Source organism: Balaenoptera physalus, assembly GCF_965194825.1.
Source record: "Balaenoptera physalus genome assembly, chromosome: 17".
NCBI classification, from domain to species: domain Eukaryota; kingdom Metazoa; phylum Chordata; class Mammalia; order Artiodactyla; family Balaenopteridae; genus Balaenoptera; species Balaenoptera physalus.
Genome location: NC_138895.1, coordinates 52,970,713 through 52,987,860, shown reverse-complemented (window position 1 = coordinate 52,987,860; position 17,148 = coordinate 52,970,713). Strand labels below are relative to the sequence as shown.

Below are 17,148 nucleotides of genomic sequence, written 5' to 3'. Positions count from 1 at the left end.
AATGGCAGAACCAGAAATAGAACAGAGGTCTCCTGATTACCAGGTCAAATTTCTTTCTACTAGATGCTATATGACCCAATAAAAACATGTGAAATAAAAAGTCTAGTATGGGAAAAAAATCTTTTTATGTTGATACCTGAACTGGACATTTTATTACATAGTATTAATTAGAACCTTTTTAAAAAGAGGTACATGGTACAACTATGCAAGTAATTCACCCATACTTTTTACTCTTGTGAGGAATATGTAACTTAGCACCAACAATTTGTTTTTAGAATATAATACAAAATTTATATTTTAGAAAAGGATGAAAATGAAAGATTTTGACCAGGATCTCACTGTTAACTGAAAGTGCCCATTAAATCATTTTTCCATCACTTATGTGAATATGATCCATTAATAAATAGATCATAATTAATCTTACATAAAAAATCACTTAACTTTAATTAGCAGATAGAATACTAATTTAAATCATGAAATTTCAATGTATAACTTTCAATTATACCAAATATATTAAAAAATTTTTGACTTCTTTTCTTCTTCGTGGTTACAGTTTTTAATATATACTATTTGTATTAAACCAGCCACATTTAAAAAGAGAAACTATATCCTTTAAATAGCTAGGTCTTATTTAAATGACAATAAACTATAAAAACTTATTTCATATATATTATTGTAATGAATTGCAGACTTCAGTGAACCTTGAAGGAGGTAAGAGTACCCCCTTCACTCTTCCTATCTCCTTAATTTTCCTTTAATCGTTACTTTGCCACAGTCAAACATTCTACTTTCAGTGCTGTTAATGGCAGTTCTAATGAGAAATCTTTCCAACACTTCATTTAACCAATAACCAGTTAGAGTGATTAAAGATAGTAAAAGTATACCCTCTCTTAGGTGTCTATTACTGTCACAACTGTGGCTGGATCTTAGTTTCAGATTTAGAAAATATAAAAACTTTGTAATAAGAGTGTACAGTATTTGGGGGAGGTTCATTACATCATGTGAGCTAACAAAAGAGAAATAAAATATTTTCATATACTACACTGAAAGACATTAATAAAATATAATGAATAACTCATAAATATCATTTATGGCAATTATTTTGGCAAAATATTTTTAAATTTAAAGTACCATCAATGTGCAAACTATAAAAAGAATGGTCCTTAATCAAGCAAAGTAGTAATTATATATATATATATATATATATATATATATATATATACACACACACACACACAATAAACCTGTCTGTATTGGTCCTTAAAGTTATAAAAATCTACTGAAGATAAACAGATATATAATAAAATACTCATTTTCATTAAGTTATATGGTATAAAAGTTAGTTTATGAGGATGAATATAATATCAGCTTTTATGTAAAATTTTGTGCAAACCAAAATTTTCCTTGCTAATATAGTGTATTAACTACCATTATATTTCAAATGAAGACATCTCAAGTTCAAACAGAAATAATCTGTAATCAACTTAATTTAAAAAGGCATAGACATGAGGCCTGTTTATGCATAAATGCAGTTTTTAACAAGGGTATATGATATCTATTTGAAAATCTGTTGACTAACAACAGACATAATATTGGTTCTATTATCAGATTTAATTGTACTTGAGTAAATATCAATATATATTGTATAGAAGGAAGTATTCTCTTAGAAAGATTCCAGACAATGAAACAGAAGCCTCAAGACTTTAAGTGTACATTAGAACTTGCATGTAATTAAAAGTTAATCATAATTATGAGGAATTTTTAAAGGTCATAGGAGCCTTAGAATGTTTCCTTTGAGGGAAGGCAAGATACCTTTCAAAATAAAGCCTAAAAAAGTGTCTACTTAGTAGGCGTCTCAATGATACAAAGATCAGGACAGACCTAGAATATAAAAACAAAATATTTACCAAAGTTTACAGATTTCAAACTAAAACTTCTCCACTGTGACAAAAGTCTTGTTGAAAAATTCCTCAAAGTTATTTGAATTTATTTTCTAAACTAATTATTACTTTCCATGATTTTGCCAACAACCATAAAATTATTGAATATTTACAAAAGCATCTACCTACCTATTGAAATGAACAAAGTACAATCTTTTAAAATATTAAGCTATTTTTAAAGCTAACAAAAATGTTTCTTTTTTAAATGTTTTGTTTCCTAGTTCTAGCTGTGCCCGTTTTTTTTTTTTCTGATTCTATCCTTAGAGACTGACATGTAATGCAATTTTAAATGCAGAAGAAAAACACACTTAGAGTATTTATTGAGGGTGTTTAAAATAATTGATTTTCAAACTATAGGATGCTATATCATAAAAAAGAAAGTCACTTAAGTACAGGCTTGGCCTTATAAACTTATCTGTATGTTTAGAGGAAACTGAACTAACTTTAAATGAGCAACTAAATTCATAAACCATGAAATCTCACTTTATTCCAGGAGAACATCCTTGTTAACAAACAATGCTGTATTTACATCTGAGGGTGTTAGTAGTACTTAATTCCAAAATTCCGTCAGTTGATTTGTGTTCTATAAGATATTTACTTAGCTTGTTTTACGTCACTTTCTTCTGCCAAAAATAAAGTACATCCATTCTACAACAATCCAGAAATAATCAGAAATTACCAACCTGCTAATATTGACCAAGAACACAACCTCGATTATTTTTACCAGATTAGATGAATTAGACTAGCATCTAATTAGAAGACTAAATTAGAATATTGATTTAGACTGAAATAAATTGCTTCTACTTTAAAAACATGTCAAATTATTCAATAATGAAAGGAAGCAAAAGTTCATAACGCCAAAATAGTCAAGAAAAAATTTAAATATAAAATTCACCCACAAAATACACCTTTGAATATTTAATTTTCCTGATGATAAATTTTATAAAGCATAATTCCAAAGGTTGAGCTAAGTAAAAGAAAATCCCTACCTTCACCATAGTTACAAATCCATAAAGAATACAATATGGAAATGTCCAGGTTGGAAAAAATTAAAGGTTAATACATTAAATCATAACAATGCTAAAACAAGGGGCTTATGCACACAAAAGCAAGTAGTAAAATACAACTTGTTACTTTGAATATTTTCAATTTCCAAAATTCTGTATAATCATACAGTAACCCAACAAAGTGTTTCATTGCCCTCACTTTTCCAGAAAAACACAAGGATATATTTTCCTTATAAGGAAAAGATAAGATACAGCAAGGTAAGTAGCATTGTCATGATTCAGGATAATTAGAGAAAAAGTAGCTAAGTCAATTCTAGATTTTCCTACATATAGCATACCTTCTACTTAGAAAATGACAAATCAAGGTGGGCAATCTTTTTATGAATAGTATCAAGTAATCATCAAGCATATCAGAAATCATTTATAATTACATCTCAAAGTAGATTCTGAACTATTTAAGTCCAAGACTTTCTTATTTTGGAGAAACTGAGAATCTATATCAGTTCTAAAACATTCATTTAGTCTAACTGAAGTTAGCTTTCTCACCACACTACTTTTGAGTTTAAGTAAAATATGAGATAAAATATTTTATGTAAAAATATGCTCTTTTCCCAGATACTGTCCTAGTTACTAGAAGAACAGATAAACTCACAAAGCAAAAATAATAAATTTCAACAGATTAAACTTTGTTTTCAATGTTTAATAATACTGCATTACTGTAGGCCATAGTATTCTCATCTAGAATCAGATTGCTCATTGAGAAAATAAACAACAGATTTTCCATGCTCATATGTCCTTGATTTGCATTAAGAATGTTTTGTTAAATTTATGGCCTAAACAAAATCTAATCCACATTCTAAATGAGGAAGACATTTAGTGATTTACTCTGAACATCAGCCATAAAATCTGGGTTTTAAAATCATTTGTAGAATTCTTATATTTTATGATCACATCAAAAATACTAATATGATAAACATCATTATCTTTCCCAGGGATTTTCATCTACATTGCTGTCAGTTAAGTTAGAAATATGGAAAAAAAAAATCACCCATTTTTCTCATAATTCTCTCAGGACAGCCTAGTTCAGAGATGTATTTTTCTTAAAAGAAGCAGATACTAATGCATATTACTTAAAGTTCATCTAAGTATTTGTTAACCCATTTTCTAGTCTATATAATGCCATTTAGTCCTCCAGTTCCATAGTCTTATATTTAAAATAAAAATTTCAAGTGATGTTTTAATTGTTAGTATACATCCTTAAACTGGCAAAATTCCCAGGTATTGTTCTTGCATAGATTTTCATAAAACAGCAAAAGAAAAAGATAACGATATATGCTATTGATACATAGCTAACTTTGCATCTTGGGTTTGGGTTCGAGTCCTTACAAACTTTTTCTAATGCCACAAGTTTACTACAATAATCATCTGATGAAGAATCCTTGACTATTAATGGAAGATGATCTCTTAGATTTTAGTGAATAAAAATTATGTATTAAACCCTGATTACAATTACTAAATTATTAATATGGTAGATGTATCTAAATGTAAAACAAAGAATGAATCCAAACATGTCTTCTGTAAAACCCAGGCTCATAAACATGTTATTGAAATGCAATTAGCCCCACCTGATATCCCACTATTTTCCTCCCATTCTATCACTCCAAAGTTTCAATAATTAAAAATATTCTCAACATATCCTACCTCACTTTTAGAAACAAACAAATAAAAATATTTATGAACACTAAAATTTAACACAGCATACGGCCTTAGCATATTGCATACTTACTCACAACATTTAGGATTTGAATTTCCAGGAATTTCCCAGTATATAGGAAAATGCACAACTGCCAAGATTGAAAATCTATAAGCAATTTAAACCATGACATTAAGGCACTCTAATTACATTAATTTTCCTCTATTGCACACATAGTTTATACTCAGTTAGAAGGCTTAAGTGATAAAAAATACATGCAATATATGAGAATACACAAATTAATAATATCTAAAGGAAATTTTAAAAAATTTTGTGAGATTTAAAAATATGTTTAGCCAAATATTGCATTCTTTCATGATTTTAATAGTCAATGTAATTTATTTACCATAGATATATATGGCCACAAACATATTCATGTAATCAGAGATGATGGCAAACAAGACAAATAAATAATAATTTATGACCGAGGATAACCTACATCACACAACACAGCAAGGAGACACTTTGAGAGTAATAGTTTTTGTTGTATAAATCATAACATAAAACCCATTTTATACTTTGTTTACTTTTTAAGATCCTCTGAAATATATTAAGCTAATTATTATTTTCCAAATAAGTTAAGTGATTCTTAATTGAAGATTTGAAAAAACATATAAGATATTTTTCTTACAACTGCATGAATATATTTAAATTTGCAATGTGAATTCCAGTTTATTATTATTTTTTTTTATTTTCAGTATGTAACTGTTTCACTAAAAGAGAATTCACAGATTAAGCCATTTGCACTATGGCATTTTTCCTTGCTCTCCAGACTTATGTAACATAATACTTTTGCTCAAAACATCCTATTCTCCTTAATAGCACTATCACAATTATAATAACTAAATCTTTAGTTATAATTATTTTTAACTTACATATTTTTGCCAGAATGTAAGCTCTATGAGGGCAATTGCGGCATCGTTCTTGTCTACCGCAGTAACTCAGTGCCTACCATAATGCCTGGCATACGACAGGATAGCAATGAATACTTGTTAATAAATCAGTTTAATTTATATATTGACATATTTTAAACTATATGTTTCAGAGATATAACATGAACCAAGTTACCACATAAAAATACATTAACCCTGTTACTATAGACTCAGCCATTTAATGATGATAGTGTTATAAAAAAATCCATCTGTATTCTAAAATTTTGAATGAAATTTTCATTGTACTCTTATCCAATTACTGATTAAAAGTAGTACTGATTATTCAGTTGATTGGTTATCTCTGCATTTTGCTTCTCTTCCTTTTACTCCTGGTTCAAGTTTTTGTCCTCTGCTTAATTAATCTTATCTCCCCAAAAAAGAGAAGAAAGAGAGAGAAAATAAAATCACTTCATTTCAATTTATCGGTAGAATTAATGGTTTGAAGAGGCTCTTTATTGAATTAGAATACTATGCTATCATTCCATCTTGGTTTTGTTGTAATATTTTTAGCTCCAGAATTTGTAAATAAATCATTACCAATTGGTAAAATATCTCGATAGCATTTGCAATTAAAAATAAGGAATAGCCTATGAAGACAAACTTTAAAAAAAAATATATTGAGCTTTCTATAGTACTTTTTTAGGGATGTAAGCACCTCTCATGAGGGTAGTTTAATTTGGATCAAAATAACCAAATATATAAGTTAAGTTATCATTTGTGCTTAAGTGAGTCATTTTTTTCCTAAAGAAATAATCTTAATAATAAAATAATTATTTTCCCCAAAATATGTGTAATTAGTTTTCTAAACAAATCTTGAAATAAAGTTTTCACCACTCTAATCTAAACAGACTCTACACAGTCTAAAGTTCACACCAAAGTGAGAAAAATGAGGTACAACAGCACACACATATTTAAAAAGCATGAAATGCAATGCTTATCGCCTCATGCTTTCAGGGGCTTTCCAAATCCTGACAAACCTGGCTCAGATTGGTGTTTCTTTTTCGGCAATGGTTTGTCATCACTTAATGTACCATTCACCTTTTTCTGCTGGTCTTCCCATGTAACTTCTAGTATAAATCAAAAAAAATAATCAGAGTTTGTCAGAAACATTAGATAATTTGTGTAATAAGAACCTAAAATTACTTCAGGGATCTAATTATTTTTTAATTTTTTTCCCCTAAATTCTCCCATAAACTTTCAGTAGTACGTAGTTATGTTTTAAATATAGAAATGTGACACTTAAAATTGTTTTATAGATTTCAAAATCCAAAGCATTTAAGTTTACTTCCAGGAAATTCTAAAATCTGTTTTCAATAAAAGAATTTTTGAAGGTATGAAGAAAATGATGATTTAAATAATTTGTCAAATAAAGTTTTCTTCTAAGTTGATATTAAATAATTTTATTTTAGAAATAAACATTTTGCTAAATATTATTTTAATGTGGTGAAATGAAATGTTTATATGGAACTAAAATGCAGAGCTTTTCATATATATTAAGAGAAAATCAGTAACATTTTAATATATAATAAGATAAGATGGCTATTTATTTTACTACCGTATTTAGTACTTTCATTAAACAACAGAAAAATGTATGTGCTATGGGATATTATTTCAATAAAAATTAGTAACAGTTTGGTATCACTGAATATGAGTTACCTGGCTTATCTAAAATCATTTGGAGTTATCTGTAGCATAATATAATATTCATTCACTCAACAAATATATATTCAGCATCTACTATAACCCAGGCATGTCTAGGCACTGGGGATACAACAGCAAAAAAAAAAAAAAATAGACAAAAACCTATGCTCTCATAAAGTTTATATTCTAGTGGGAGAAATAAATTATAAACAAGATAAATGAGTAAAATATTTTGTGACAGATATTGATAAGTACTAAGAAGACAAACATGAAGTAGGTAAGAAGTAAATAAAATGTGCAGGGTGTGATGAAAATTTTAATAGACTAGTCATGGAAATCCTCATTAAGAAGGAAGGTTTTGAGTGAAGAACTTAAGGAAGTAAGGGAGTTACCCTATGGTTATTTAGGGAGGGCATTACAGGTAGAAGAACAGCACATGCAAATGTCCTGAGGTGGGAGCATGTCTGACATTTTTCTAGGAAAGCACGAAGGTCTCTGTGGCTGGAGCAGAGTAAACAAAAGGGAAAGTCATAGAAGACGAGGTTAAAGAGGGAATGGAATGGAAAGTGGAGGGAGTACAGATCATGTAGGTTCTTGTAGGTCATGTATCAAAAGATTCACTGGTCACCATTTGATCTTAATCTCATAGTAGCATTCATAAACACTTAAGTATACACTTGCTTTTCTTTTTAATCACATGTTTCTAAAGCAGTAAGTCAAGTAGACAGTTACTATCTATGTACATTTTAATCCTCAGGAAGTTTCACCATGCCATAAACAATTCTCTGGTACTTATTCACCTCTGGCCATAAATAGTGAAATACTAACCTATTTTAATATTTAATAATATTAAGCTAAGCAAAACATAAATAGGAAGATAAAAATCACTATCAAAAATGAAAAAATATGCTATACTGCAACATCAAATATGGATGATTTTGGATACACCACTTTGATTACTTATACTGCTAGAAATGACGGCATTAAGTGTAAGGGTTTTCCAGTTCCTAGACCTGAAATAAATGTTATTAATGATGGACATTTGTTCTGTTCCAACATAAATCAGTTACTGCAAGGAAACAAACTTCTTGCTTTGAGAGTTAAATTCACACTTTGGTGTGTAGTTGACCCCCTGATTTCCTAATTGGTAAATAATCTGATAAAGATGCAATATAGTTTTCCCAAGTGGTAAACAATCTGGATAAAGATGCTATATTTGAATCAACTGCTAGTGGAAAGAAAAATCTTAAAACCTTTAAAGAATATACAAATATTCTGGCAAATTCCAAGACTAGTTTAGCCCTCTTTAGCTAAAAGAACAAAGGAATCATCTGCTCCTTAATCAAAGTTAACCTGTAGTAACACAAAAACAACAGACTAATTTCCCCATGTCGAGGAAAATAATAAACTCATTTATAATACAGTATTTCTTGATTTTGAATAACCTGCACTTTTGGTTATCTATCAATATATAATATTTAAGATTTCACAAGCAATAAAGGGTTGTTCCTAAAATAAAATTTTCTAAAATCCTATACATTTGTCATTTAAAAAGTTGTTTCACCTATCACCATTTGATAAAGTTTGTGATGTTCCAAAAAAGGACACGCTACCTTCTGAAGTAAAATTGAGTGTATAGAAGTAGAAATGGCTTGTTTTGAAAATGGTTCAGTCTTTCTATATACCGGTAGAAAGCATTTTCTGAAGTGTGGAGGAAAATACCTTAACATATAATAGGGTTAATTTTTAAACACTTTCTCTGAATTGACAAATATTTTAGTTTAAGAAAATCTATTACATGGCAGTAACAACAACAACACAAAACTCATAACCATCCATTTATGAATACCAGACAATATAACAATGAAAGAAGACCTAGATCAAGGCTATCAGTGACATAAAGGAGGTAACAGATATACTACTGGGCTGAGGTGGCTTTTAGGAACATTTCTGCCATTAACTAGCTGCATAACTTTAGGCAAATGTCATAGCCCCTCTGCCTCTAATCTGTTACATTTGAGGTAAGAAAGCTGGTCTTGAAATTTCTAAGGTTATTTCCAGCTCTAAAATTAGAGTTGCTCTGGCTTCTTATCACTGATTAGTCAGGTTCTGTGGGAGAGAACCTATACCAGAGATGGTAAAATTAAGACACTGAGTCTAGAAGATTTTCCAGAAGTTCTAAATGTGTCTATTATCAAATCCTATGTTGAAACTCAAATGTCTATTTTAAAACAGAATTAAAGTCATAAAAAGAACAGAACTGACTACCACCTCATTAATTCCTCACCCAAAACACAATGCTAAGGACAGCTCATACCTAGCCCTATTGGAGTTTATAGGTCATATAATTAAAATGAAAAATTTAATGTAATTAAAAGCAAACTAGTGGGCTTCCCTGGTGGCGCAGTGGTTGAGCATCTGCCTGCCAATGCAGGGGACACGGGTTCGAGCCCTGATCTGGGAAGATCCCACATGCCGCAGAGCAACTGGGCCCCTGAGCCACAATTACTGAGCCTGCGCGTCTGGAGCCTGTGCTCCGCAACAAGAGAGGCCGCGATAGTGAGAGGCCCGCGCACCGCGATGAAGAGTGGCCCCCGCTTGCCGCAACTAGAGAAAGCCCTCGCCCAGAAACGAAGACACAACACAGCCAAAAATAAGTAAGTAAATAAATAAAGTCTTTGATCACATCTCCCTTAAAAAAAAAAAAAAAAAAATAGCAAATGAGGAAAAGCTGGCTATATTAAAAAAAAAAAAAAAAAAAGCAAACTAGTTTTATGCCAGGAAAATGCTCAAATTGTTTGAAAGGTGTTTTAGTTACATTAAAGAAAAAATAGCAAAAAAGCTCTAAGTATGCCGCACCTTAAAGATAGTCTTTTCTATCAAAGGACTCTTACGGTAATTAAAAAAATAAAATAGTCTTCTTAATGTTAAATAATAAAGATCTTAAAATTAAAATTTAAGTACAAAGTGGTAGCCCATGATATTGTACATCTACTACCAAAGAGTAAAAGTGAAAAATGCATAATGTAATTTAATTTTAAGTATGACTTTGAAAGAATATGTCACATTGCTCAGATGCAAACTAGAAATCCATTCACGTACAGAAAACATTTTGTTCTAGGGGGATAATTGCATCAAGTAAATAGTTGTGAATTTAATTTGTAGATAGGGAAGCTTAAAATTTGATTTAATAACTATCAGATAATTTGAAGAAACAATTTACTCATGAAGACTTAACTATGAGGTTAAGTGATATTTTAAAAACCCACATTTCTACAAACTAACTATATTCCAGCTAGTTTTCATCACACCATGTAGCCAATCCTATATCAAGACAACAATTTAAAGAGCACAAATTCCTATATTAAAAGATTATACTTGTATAATACTATGTGTTTCAATGTGCTTTCACATACAACATCATACTTGATCCTATAAAACACAGAAAGGACCGTCTATCAGGTGGTTTCTACAGGTAAGAAAACAAAGAGCTGATTAATAAGGATAAGAACTAAATAGGTATCTTGGTTCACAAACAATTTCACATGCGTTATCTCATTTGATTCTCAAAATAGCATATTGGGAATAAAAGAGATATGCTAAGATTTCCGTTTCTCAGATGAACTAACTTGGGTTAAGGGCCTAGAGTCACAAAGTTGTTCCCTAGAAAAGGCAGGCCCTGAGCCAACGTTCCAAAACCTGTGCTCTTTCTGTAGTACCATATCACCTTCCTAAGATTATGATATTTTCAACAACAAACAGAAGATGGCCTTAGGTTTGTATTTAGGAAGCCACAATGACTTGTTTTGAAAAATGGCCAAAGTTTGCAGAAATGTATGAGGTGGAAGGGGTTCTCTCCTAAATCTGATTAGTCAATTGAAGCTCTGGAAGTCTAGAAGAAATAAAATGAGCGAAAGGGGAAGAAAAGAAAAGTAAGGAGGAATGGCCTCCAAGAAGGAAAGGAAAGATTAGGAAAAGAAATTAGAAAATACTTGTTTACAAGTTAAGTGATAGAGTTCATCATATAATTGACTACTGAAATAACCTAAATAGTCATATGTCCTCAGTCTCTTCTCTTTCAAATCCATCGTGTTCATTGTCACCAAGTTATTATTCCATAAGACAGATGTAACTGAATAAAATATATGATAAATTCCTTGCTATTTTAAAGTATCCCTGAATCTCTCTCATTTTAATTTTTGTCAAATTGTCATTTATCTAAGTTGGCAGGGAATGCTGTACTTAGGAAATATCTACCAATGCCACTATAAAATCCACTCCTATCTAGATATCAAATTTGGATGTCAAATTTGGAAATTAAGACATGGTATTGGTATTCTCCTCACTCTAGAAGCATTCATGAGAAAACAGAGAGGCAGCAAAACAAAACTTGTCCACACCCCGTTACCCTAAATGCTATCCAATTCCTTGAATGCTTACAGAAGCAAGCATCCATTATAAAGACTGTCAAAATTATTTTATTATTTTTGGTTCCTTTGTAACCTGTATTTTCCCCCCTCTTCTTCCCATCCTTCCTTCCTCTCCTATTTATAAGGTTATCTATATATGAAATAATGTAGGCAACTATACACTGAGACTCAGAGGAACAAAATATTTTTCCTTCCATCTCATTGTATATCTTTAGGGACTTGACTTGTGAAGGCAGTATATTAGGGTTTAGTTTATAATCCCACAGCAAATGGCTCACTAACAGACAATAGTAGGTTATATCTGTTAAGTTTCCAAAACCAAACCAAACAAACAACAATAACGACATAAGCAATAAATTAAAAACAAAATGATTTGAGACTTTACAATTTATTAGCCACGTCTCCAAAACACTTAGCTTCTGTTAAAAATCCTTACAGGATAGTTTATTATACAGAAGAGATAACTGAGGTTCAGAGAAATTAAAAACTTTGCCAGAGAACACATGCTCAGTAGTAGAACTGAGTTTAAGATGCAATTTATTAACTTCCAATGGAGTTCTCTAAACATTATGAAAAGTCCAAATGGTTTAAACAATTTTGACTTATGCTAAATATTTGCATGTTGAGTTTTACATGTGGATTGAAACGTACAAATGTTGGGCAATATGCAACAATTCATGCTGCAATCCAGTTGATTTCTTTCCTCCTTGTACTGCTTCTTATGCAAGCTATGTGATCAAGAATAGCATCAAGGTTACTATTTTCCTCAAAACTACTAAATAATATGTATTGAATAATTGGTTCAGAGTGATGATCATAATCAGGTTTAGTTTCACTTTAAATCCAAAGTTTTCAGATTCTGTGCTGAAAATACAAAATTATAGCAAGAAATAATAGTACTTATTATGTGACAAGTATTGTTATAAGCAATTTAAATATACCAAATTATTTAAGAAAGTTAATTTATAGCATATCTACATAGCAAGGAATGTTATTTAGAGTAGACAGGGGCTAGTTCAAGGCAGATTTTATCATTATCACCCTCCCAAGGTACCCAGTGCTCTTCCACATTTTCCCGCATCTCTCTCCCTACACCTGACTTTCTCCATTCACAGGCTCTAACTTGCTTCCTATGAAATGTGTGTGTAATAATAACTTGGGCCAGTCCCTAAGGAATATTTACATTTCAGTGTTCTGGAAAGCCTATGCTTTATATTATTAAAATAATTAAGCCATTAAAGAATATCAGAATACTAAGTACTATCACAAGTAGTGAGAGAAATATTTGGGGCTGAAAAAATGCCCATAACACCTCAAAACTTACCTGCTCTATACGTATCACAATCTTAAGAGACTCTATGTAAGTGACATGTTATAAAATAATTTTACCAACTATGTTTCATTTGTTATCATTATATTATTACTGTTTTATTTTTCCCTTGGGAGCTCCCCAAAGCAGGAAATATATCTTATTGATCATTGCATCCTCAATGACTACCTAGTACAACAAACTAAAAATAGCAGCTATCATTTGAATTGAGCTAAACTGTTAACTAATATCTAAAATAAAACAAATGGTTGAAACACATGCAAGGAGAATGCCATTCATCTGAGAAGGCATGGTATATAAATGCACAAGATTGGGAGTCAAGACTAGAGGTCTGCTCCTATGTGGACTGAAGAAAGCTAAATGTCCTCTAGAATTCTACTCCTTTATCAGTAAAGAAAAGCTGTTTCATTAAAAGATTTATAAGGTTCCTTCCAAATCTAAGTCTTGATTCTAAATCTAGGAGCAAAGCTACAGAACACTGATAAATGTCTTGGCAAACTATAGGCAGATGGCTTGGGGCCAGATGGCTCTATAGAACAAATTGGCAGATCTCGATTTAGAAGTCAGAGAATGAACATAAAGTTTCCCATATATCTTTCATGTATTCTTGTTCCCCTGACCTCTCCTCTTAGTCTAGATTTCTATTTCCTTTCTTCCCTTTACAGCCAAACTCTTTAAAAGGTGCCTATACCATCTCCATTTCTCTCCTCTTTCAAATCCACTGTAATTGGCCTTTTACCCCCTACAACTCCACCAAAACTACTCTTAATAAAGGTTAACACAGTGACTTCCTATTTGCTAAATCTAGTGATCATTTCTCAGTCTTGATAATTCTCTTCTGCTTCAAGTACTTTCCTTATTTCTATTCAGAGACACTATAATCCATGGTGTCCCCACTACCTCTCCTCCTACTCTTGATGCTCCTCAGTCTCTTCCTGCTTCATTTCTTCAACTTCTAAATGTTAGAAGAGTTGAGTTCATAGTCCTTGGACCTCTTCTTTTAGCTACCTACGCTTGTTCTCTCAGTGATATCAATGGGGCTCATGGTTTTAAGTCTCTCTTTGTAAGGATGAATCCTAAACCTATAACTACAGTCCAAATCTCTAACCTGAAATCCAGAACATATTTCAAACTGCCTGTTTGACATCCTATCCTACATGTCTAACAGCATTTCTAACTTATATCCAAACCTGAGCACCTGATATTCCCACCAAATCTATTAATAGAAACTCCATATTTTCCCACTTACTGAGGCCCAAGACATGGATTTTATCATGGGATCTCTCCTACCCTGTCAGTTAATTCTGTTGGTTCTATCTTTAATATCTATCCAGAATCCAACTACTCCTATCATTCTGGTCTAAGTCACCATCACATCTTTCCTGAGTTATTGGGAATGCTCCCTAACAGTTCACCTTGTTTCTAATCTTAATTCTTTCGGGTTATTCTCAATGTAACAATCAAACTGATCTTTTTAAAAAGAAATGGTATTGTGTCACCTTAATCAAAATCTTCCTATTTCACTCATGGAGATCAAGAAATAGATAAAAATGACAAATACGTAAATAGACATTGGGAGCTCAGTTAAATTTTTGTGTATTTTTATGGAGAATATTCATTAATTACAATACTTGATATAATTTTATTTATTTTGCTATACTATTTTCACCTTTTCATAATAACGTAGCATATTTTAAGAATTTTATGCTTGGAGAGGTATTAATGAATAATTAACACTCCAAAGTAAGAAGAATTATAAAATTATTTTAGTGCTAAATCGATCTTAAATGTGACATTGTAGACATTATTTATAAAAGATGAAGACTGGGAAGAAAGAGTATATTGAAAACTAAAGGACATTTCAACTAAATTACTGAAGCACAACACTATGCATTTCTTAATTTGGCTCAATAACAAGGGAAATTGTTAGGATAAAAGATATTTTAGAAGGCTGATTTTTTTTCTGATGTAACCATTTTAAAATGCTGACATTCTAAATCAACATGTGTAGCTATATTTGATTATCAATTACTGCAAAACATATACAGTCCTACTGTTTTTTGTTTTTTGTTTTCTTGTTTTATAAAGAGCTTTAATCTTTTTGAAAAAAAAAGTTAGGTCAAAATGCATACAATAGGCATTTTATGTAATGTAACTTTAGCTGGCTTTAAAATCAGTCCTACTGTTTTTGACAGAACTTAGTTGTGGGGGATGACAGAATTGTCACTTATAATTATAGGAAAAACTAAATATAAGTATTAAAATCAATCATATTTTTTATCTGCCTAGGCAATATAATAATGTATAAAACTGCAAATATTAGTTTTAGTACTGTGAAAAATCTACAAATATCACAAATGTTTGTTTAATACTGTTGAACTCATAATTAAGTTGATTTCTACTTTAAAATATTTTTAAATGGTTCAATTTTAAAATAATTTCTGGGTTGAAAAATATGCATGTTGTGTTTTTCTAAATGCATAATATCATGACCATAACTATCTTCCTCAGAATCTTACTCCTTATTATGACCAACAAAGCAAAACTTTTTAATGCCATACATTTCAATAGAATAGGGTTGTAACAGGATCCAATAATAAGGTAAGTACTTCAGAAACAAATTTTGTATTCAGAAATGTATTTAAAAAAGAGCATACACTTTAAATATTGGATAACTTAAATTGGGACTATACTTGTATTTATACTTATTTAAGAAAGCATATTCATGCACATTACAAATGTCAAAACAGAGTGTCTAATATATAGAAAGGCACTCTTAACTTCATATTAGACTTGCCTTTTTTCCCATTATTAGGTGGGCTTGGTGTTTCTCCCTCATTGTCTTTATAACATTGAAAACAGACAACAGTGATTAATAATTAAGGTCATTAACAACCCAAATAAAAACCAAGCACACCACAAAAGATGACATCACACACCAGAGAAACAAATCCATGCACTAACATGACACCTCACATTAATGAACAGAAGAGTAAAGTATACCCTTCCTAGCCCGTAAGAAAAGTAATAAAAACAAAAATAAAATGAGGAATAACGAGTCATTTTATAATAAGTTAGGAAGATTGTAGTTACGGTTTTATTCTAAGAACTAATGTAATTTACCAATTTCATTTTGAGAATTAAGTATAGGCGACAAACTGGCTCAATAAATGGGCTTCTTTATCTTAATAAAGTTAAAAATAAATAAAAGTGATATTAATTACTGCTGAAGTCCCCAAACTAATGATATACTAAACAATGACTTTACTGCAAAAGCCAATTCGTGAACAGTATGAAAGCCTTTCGGTATTCGTACGGACTAGTTTCAGATACGTAGGAATGCGCAAGCAGGGAAACATTAACTACACAGCTAAATTAAAATGAAATTCCTTCTTACAGTATTCCCTAAAAATATTATTCCTATAGCACTTCAGGAAAATGGAAGATGTGTGACATTCTAGTAGTTAGTACACGATATGTTCAGAACAGAGATAGTTATACTTTCTTATTGATATAAATATGCATCTAAACTTGCCTTTGTTTTCATTACCAGATGTACTCTGATGATTTTTCTCACCTTTATGACTTTAAAAATAGCTACTAAAAAATTCGCAATTGCAGTTTAAGAGGTTTTCTGTCTTAAACCACAAACACTACTGCAAGAATGCATCCATGAAAATATATCTTATGCACAATATACATAATAACATTGCTTTCACACAATGGTAAAGGAGAGAACAAAAGGCACATAAAGTACATGCTGCCATTCATGAATACAATACTTTCAGAAATATTCTGACAAAGAAAGTGGCAAAAATTATGGTATGTAAACATAATAGGGGCTTAAAAACACCAAAATGAAGTGTCTTCATTCCATTTAGAAGGAGGACTCTTTGGGGAGAAATTAGGATTGTCAATAAATAGCGCGATACTGAGCTGGGATGAAGATGAAGCTACAGTTAATTGTTCTTAATTTAGAAAAAAGTTTATGGATAAATTATAATAGTTTCTAAAAGTTTCAAGAACTAAAATTTTGTAATTTATATTCTGCTCTATATTTACTTGTAATTTACCTCTAAAAAATCAAAATTGTTGAGAGAAGAGACTAGGACTTC

At 30.8% G+C, this 17,148-nt stretch overlaps 1 protein-coding gene across 33 annotated transcripts in view; it reads right to left on the bottom strand.

Moving 5' to 3' along the window:
- The window catches only part of RIMS2 (regulating synaptic membrane exocytosis 2), a 596,173-nt gene that overhangs the window by 174,772 nt on the left and 404,253 nt on the right, over positions 1 to 17,148 (bottom strand). For 2 of the 33 annotated variants that reach the window (XM_082434235.1, XM_082434233.1), the window contains one exon: positions 6,610 to 6,699. The exons of the other annotated variants lie outside the window; for them this stretch is intronic. In XM_082434235.1, the coding sequence (XP_082290361.1) occupies positions 6,610 to 6,699 (90 nt within the window). The remainder of the gene's footprint in view (positions 1 to 6,609; positions 6,700 to 17,148) is intronic. 33 annotated transcript variants of the gene reach the window in all.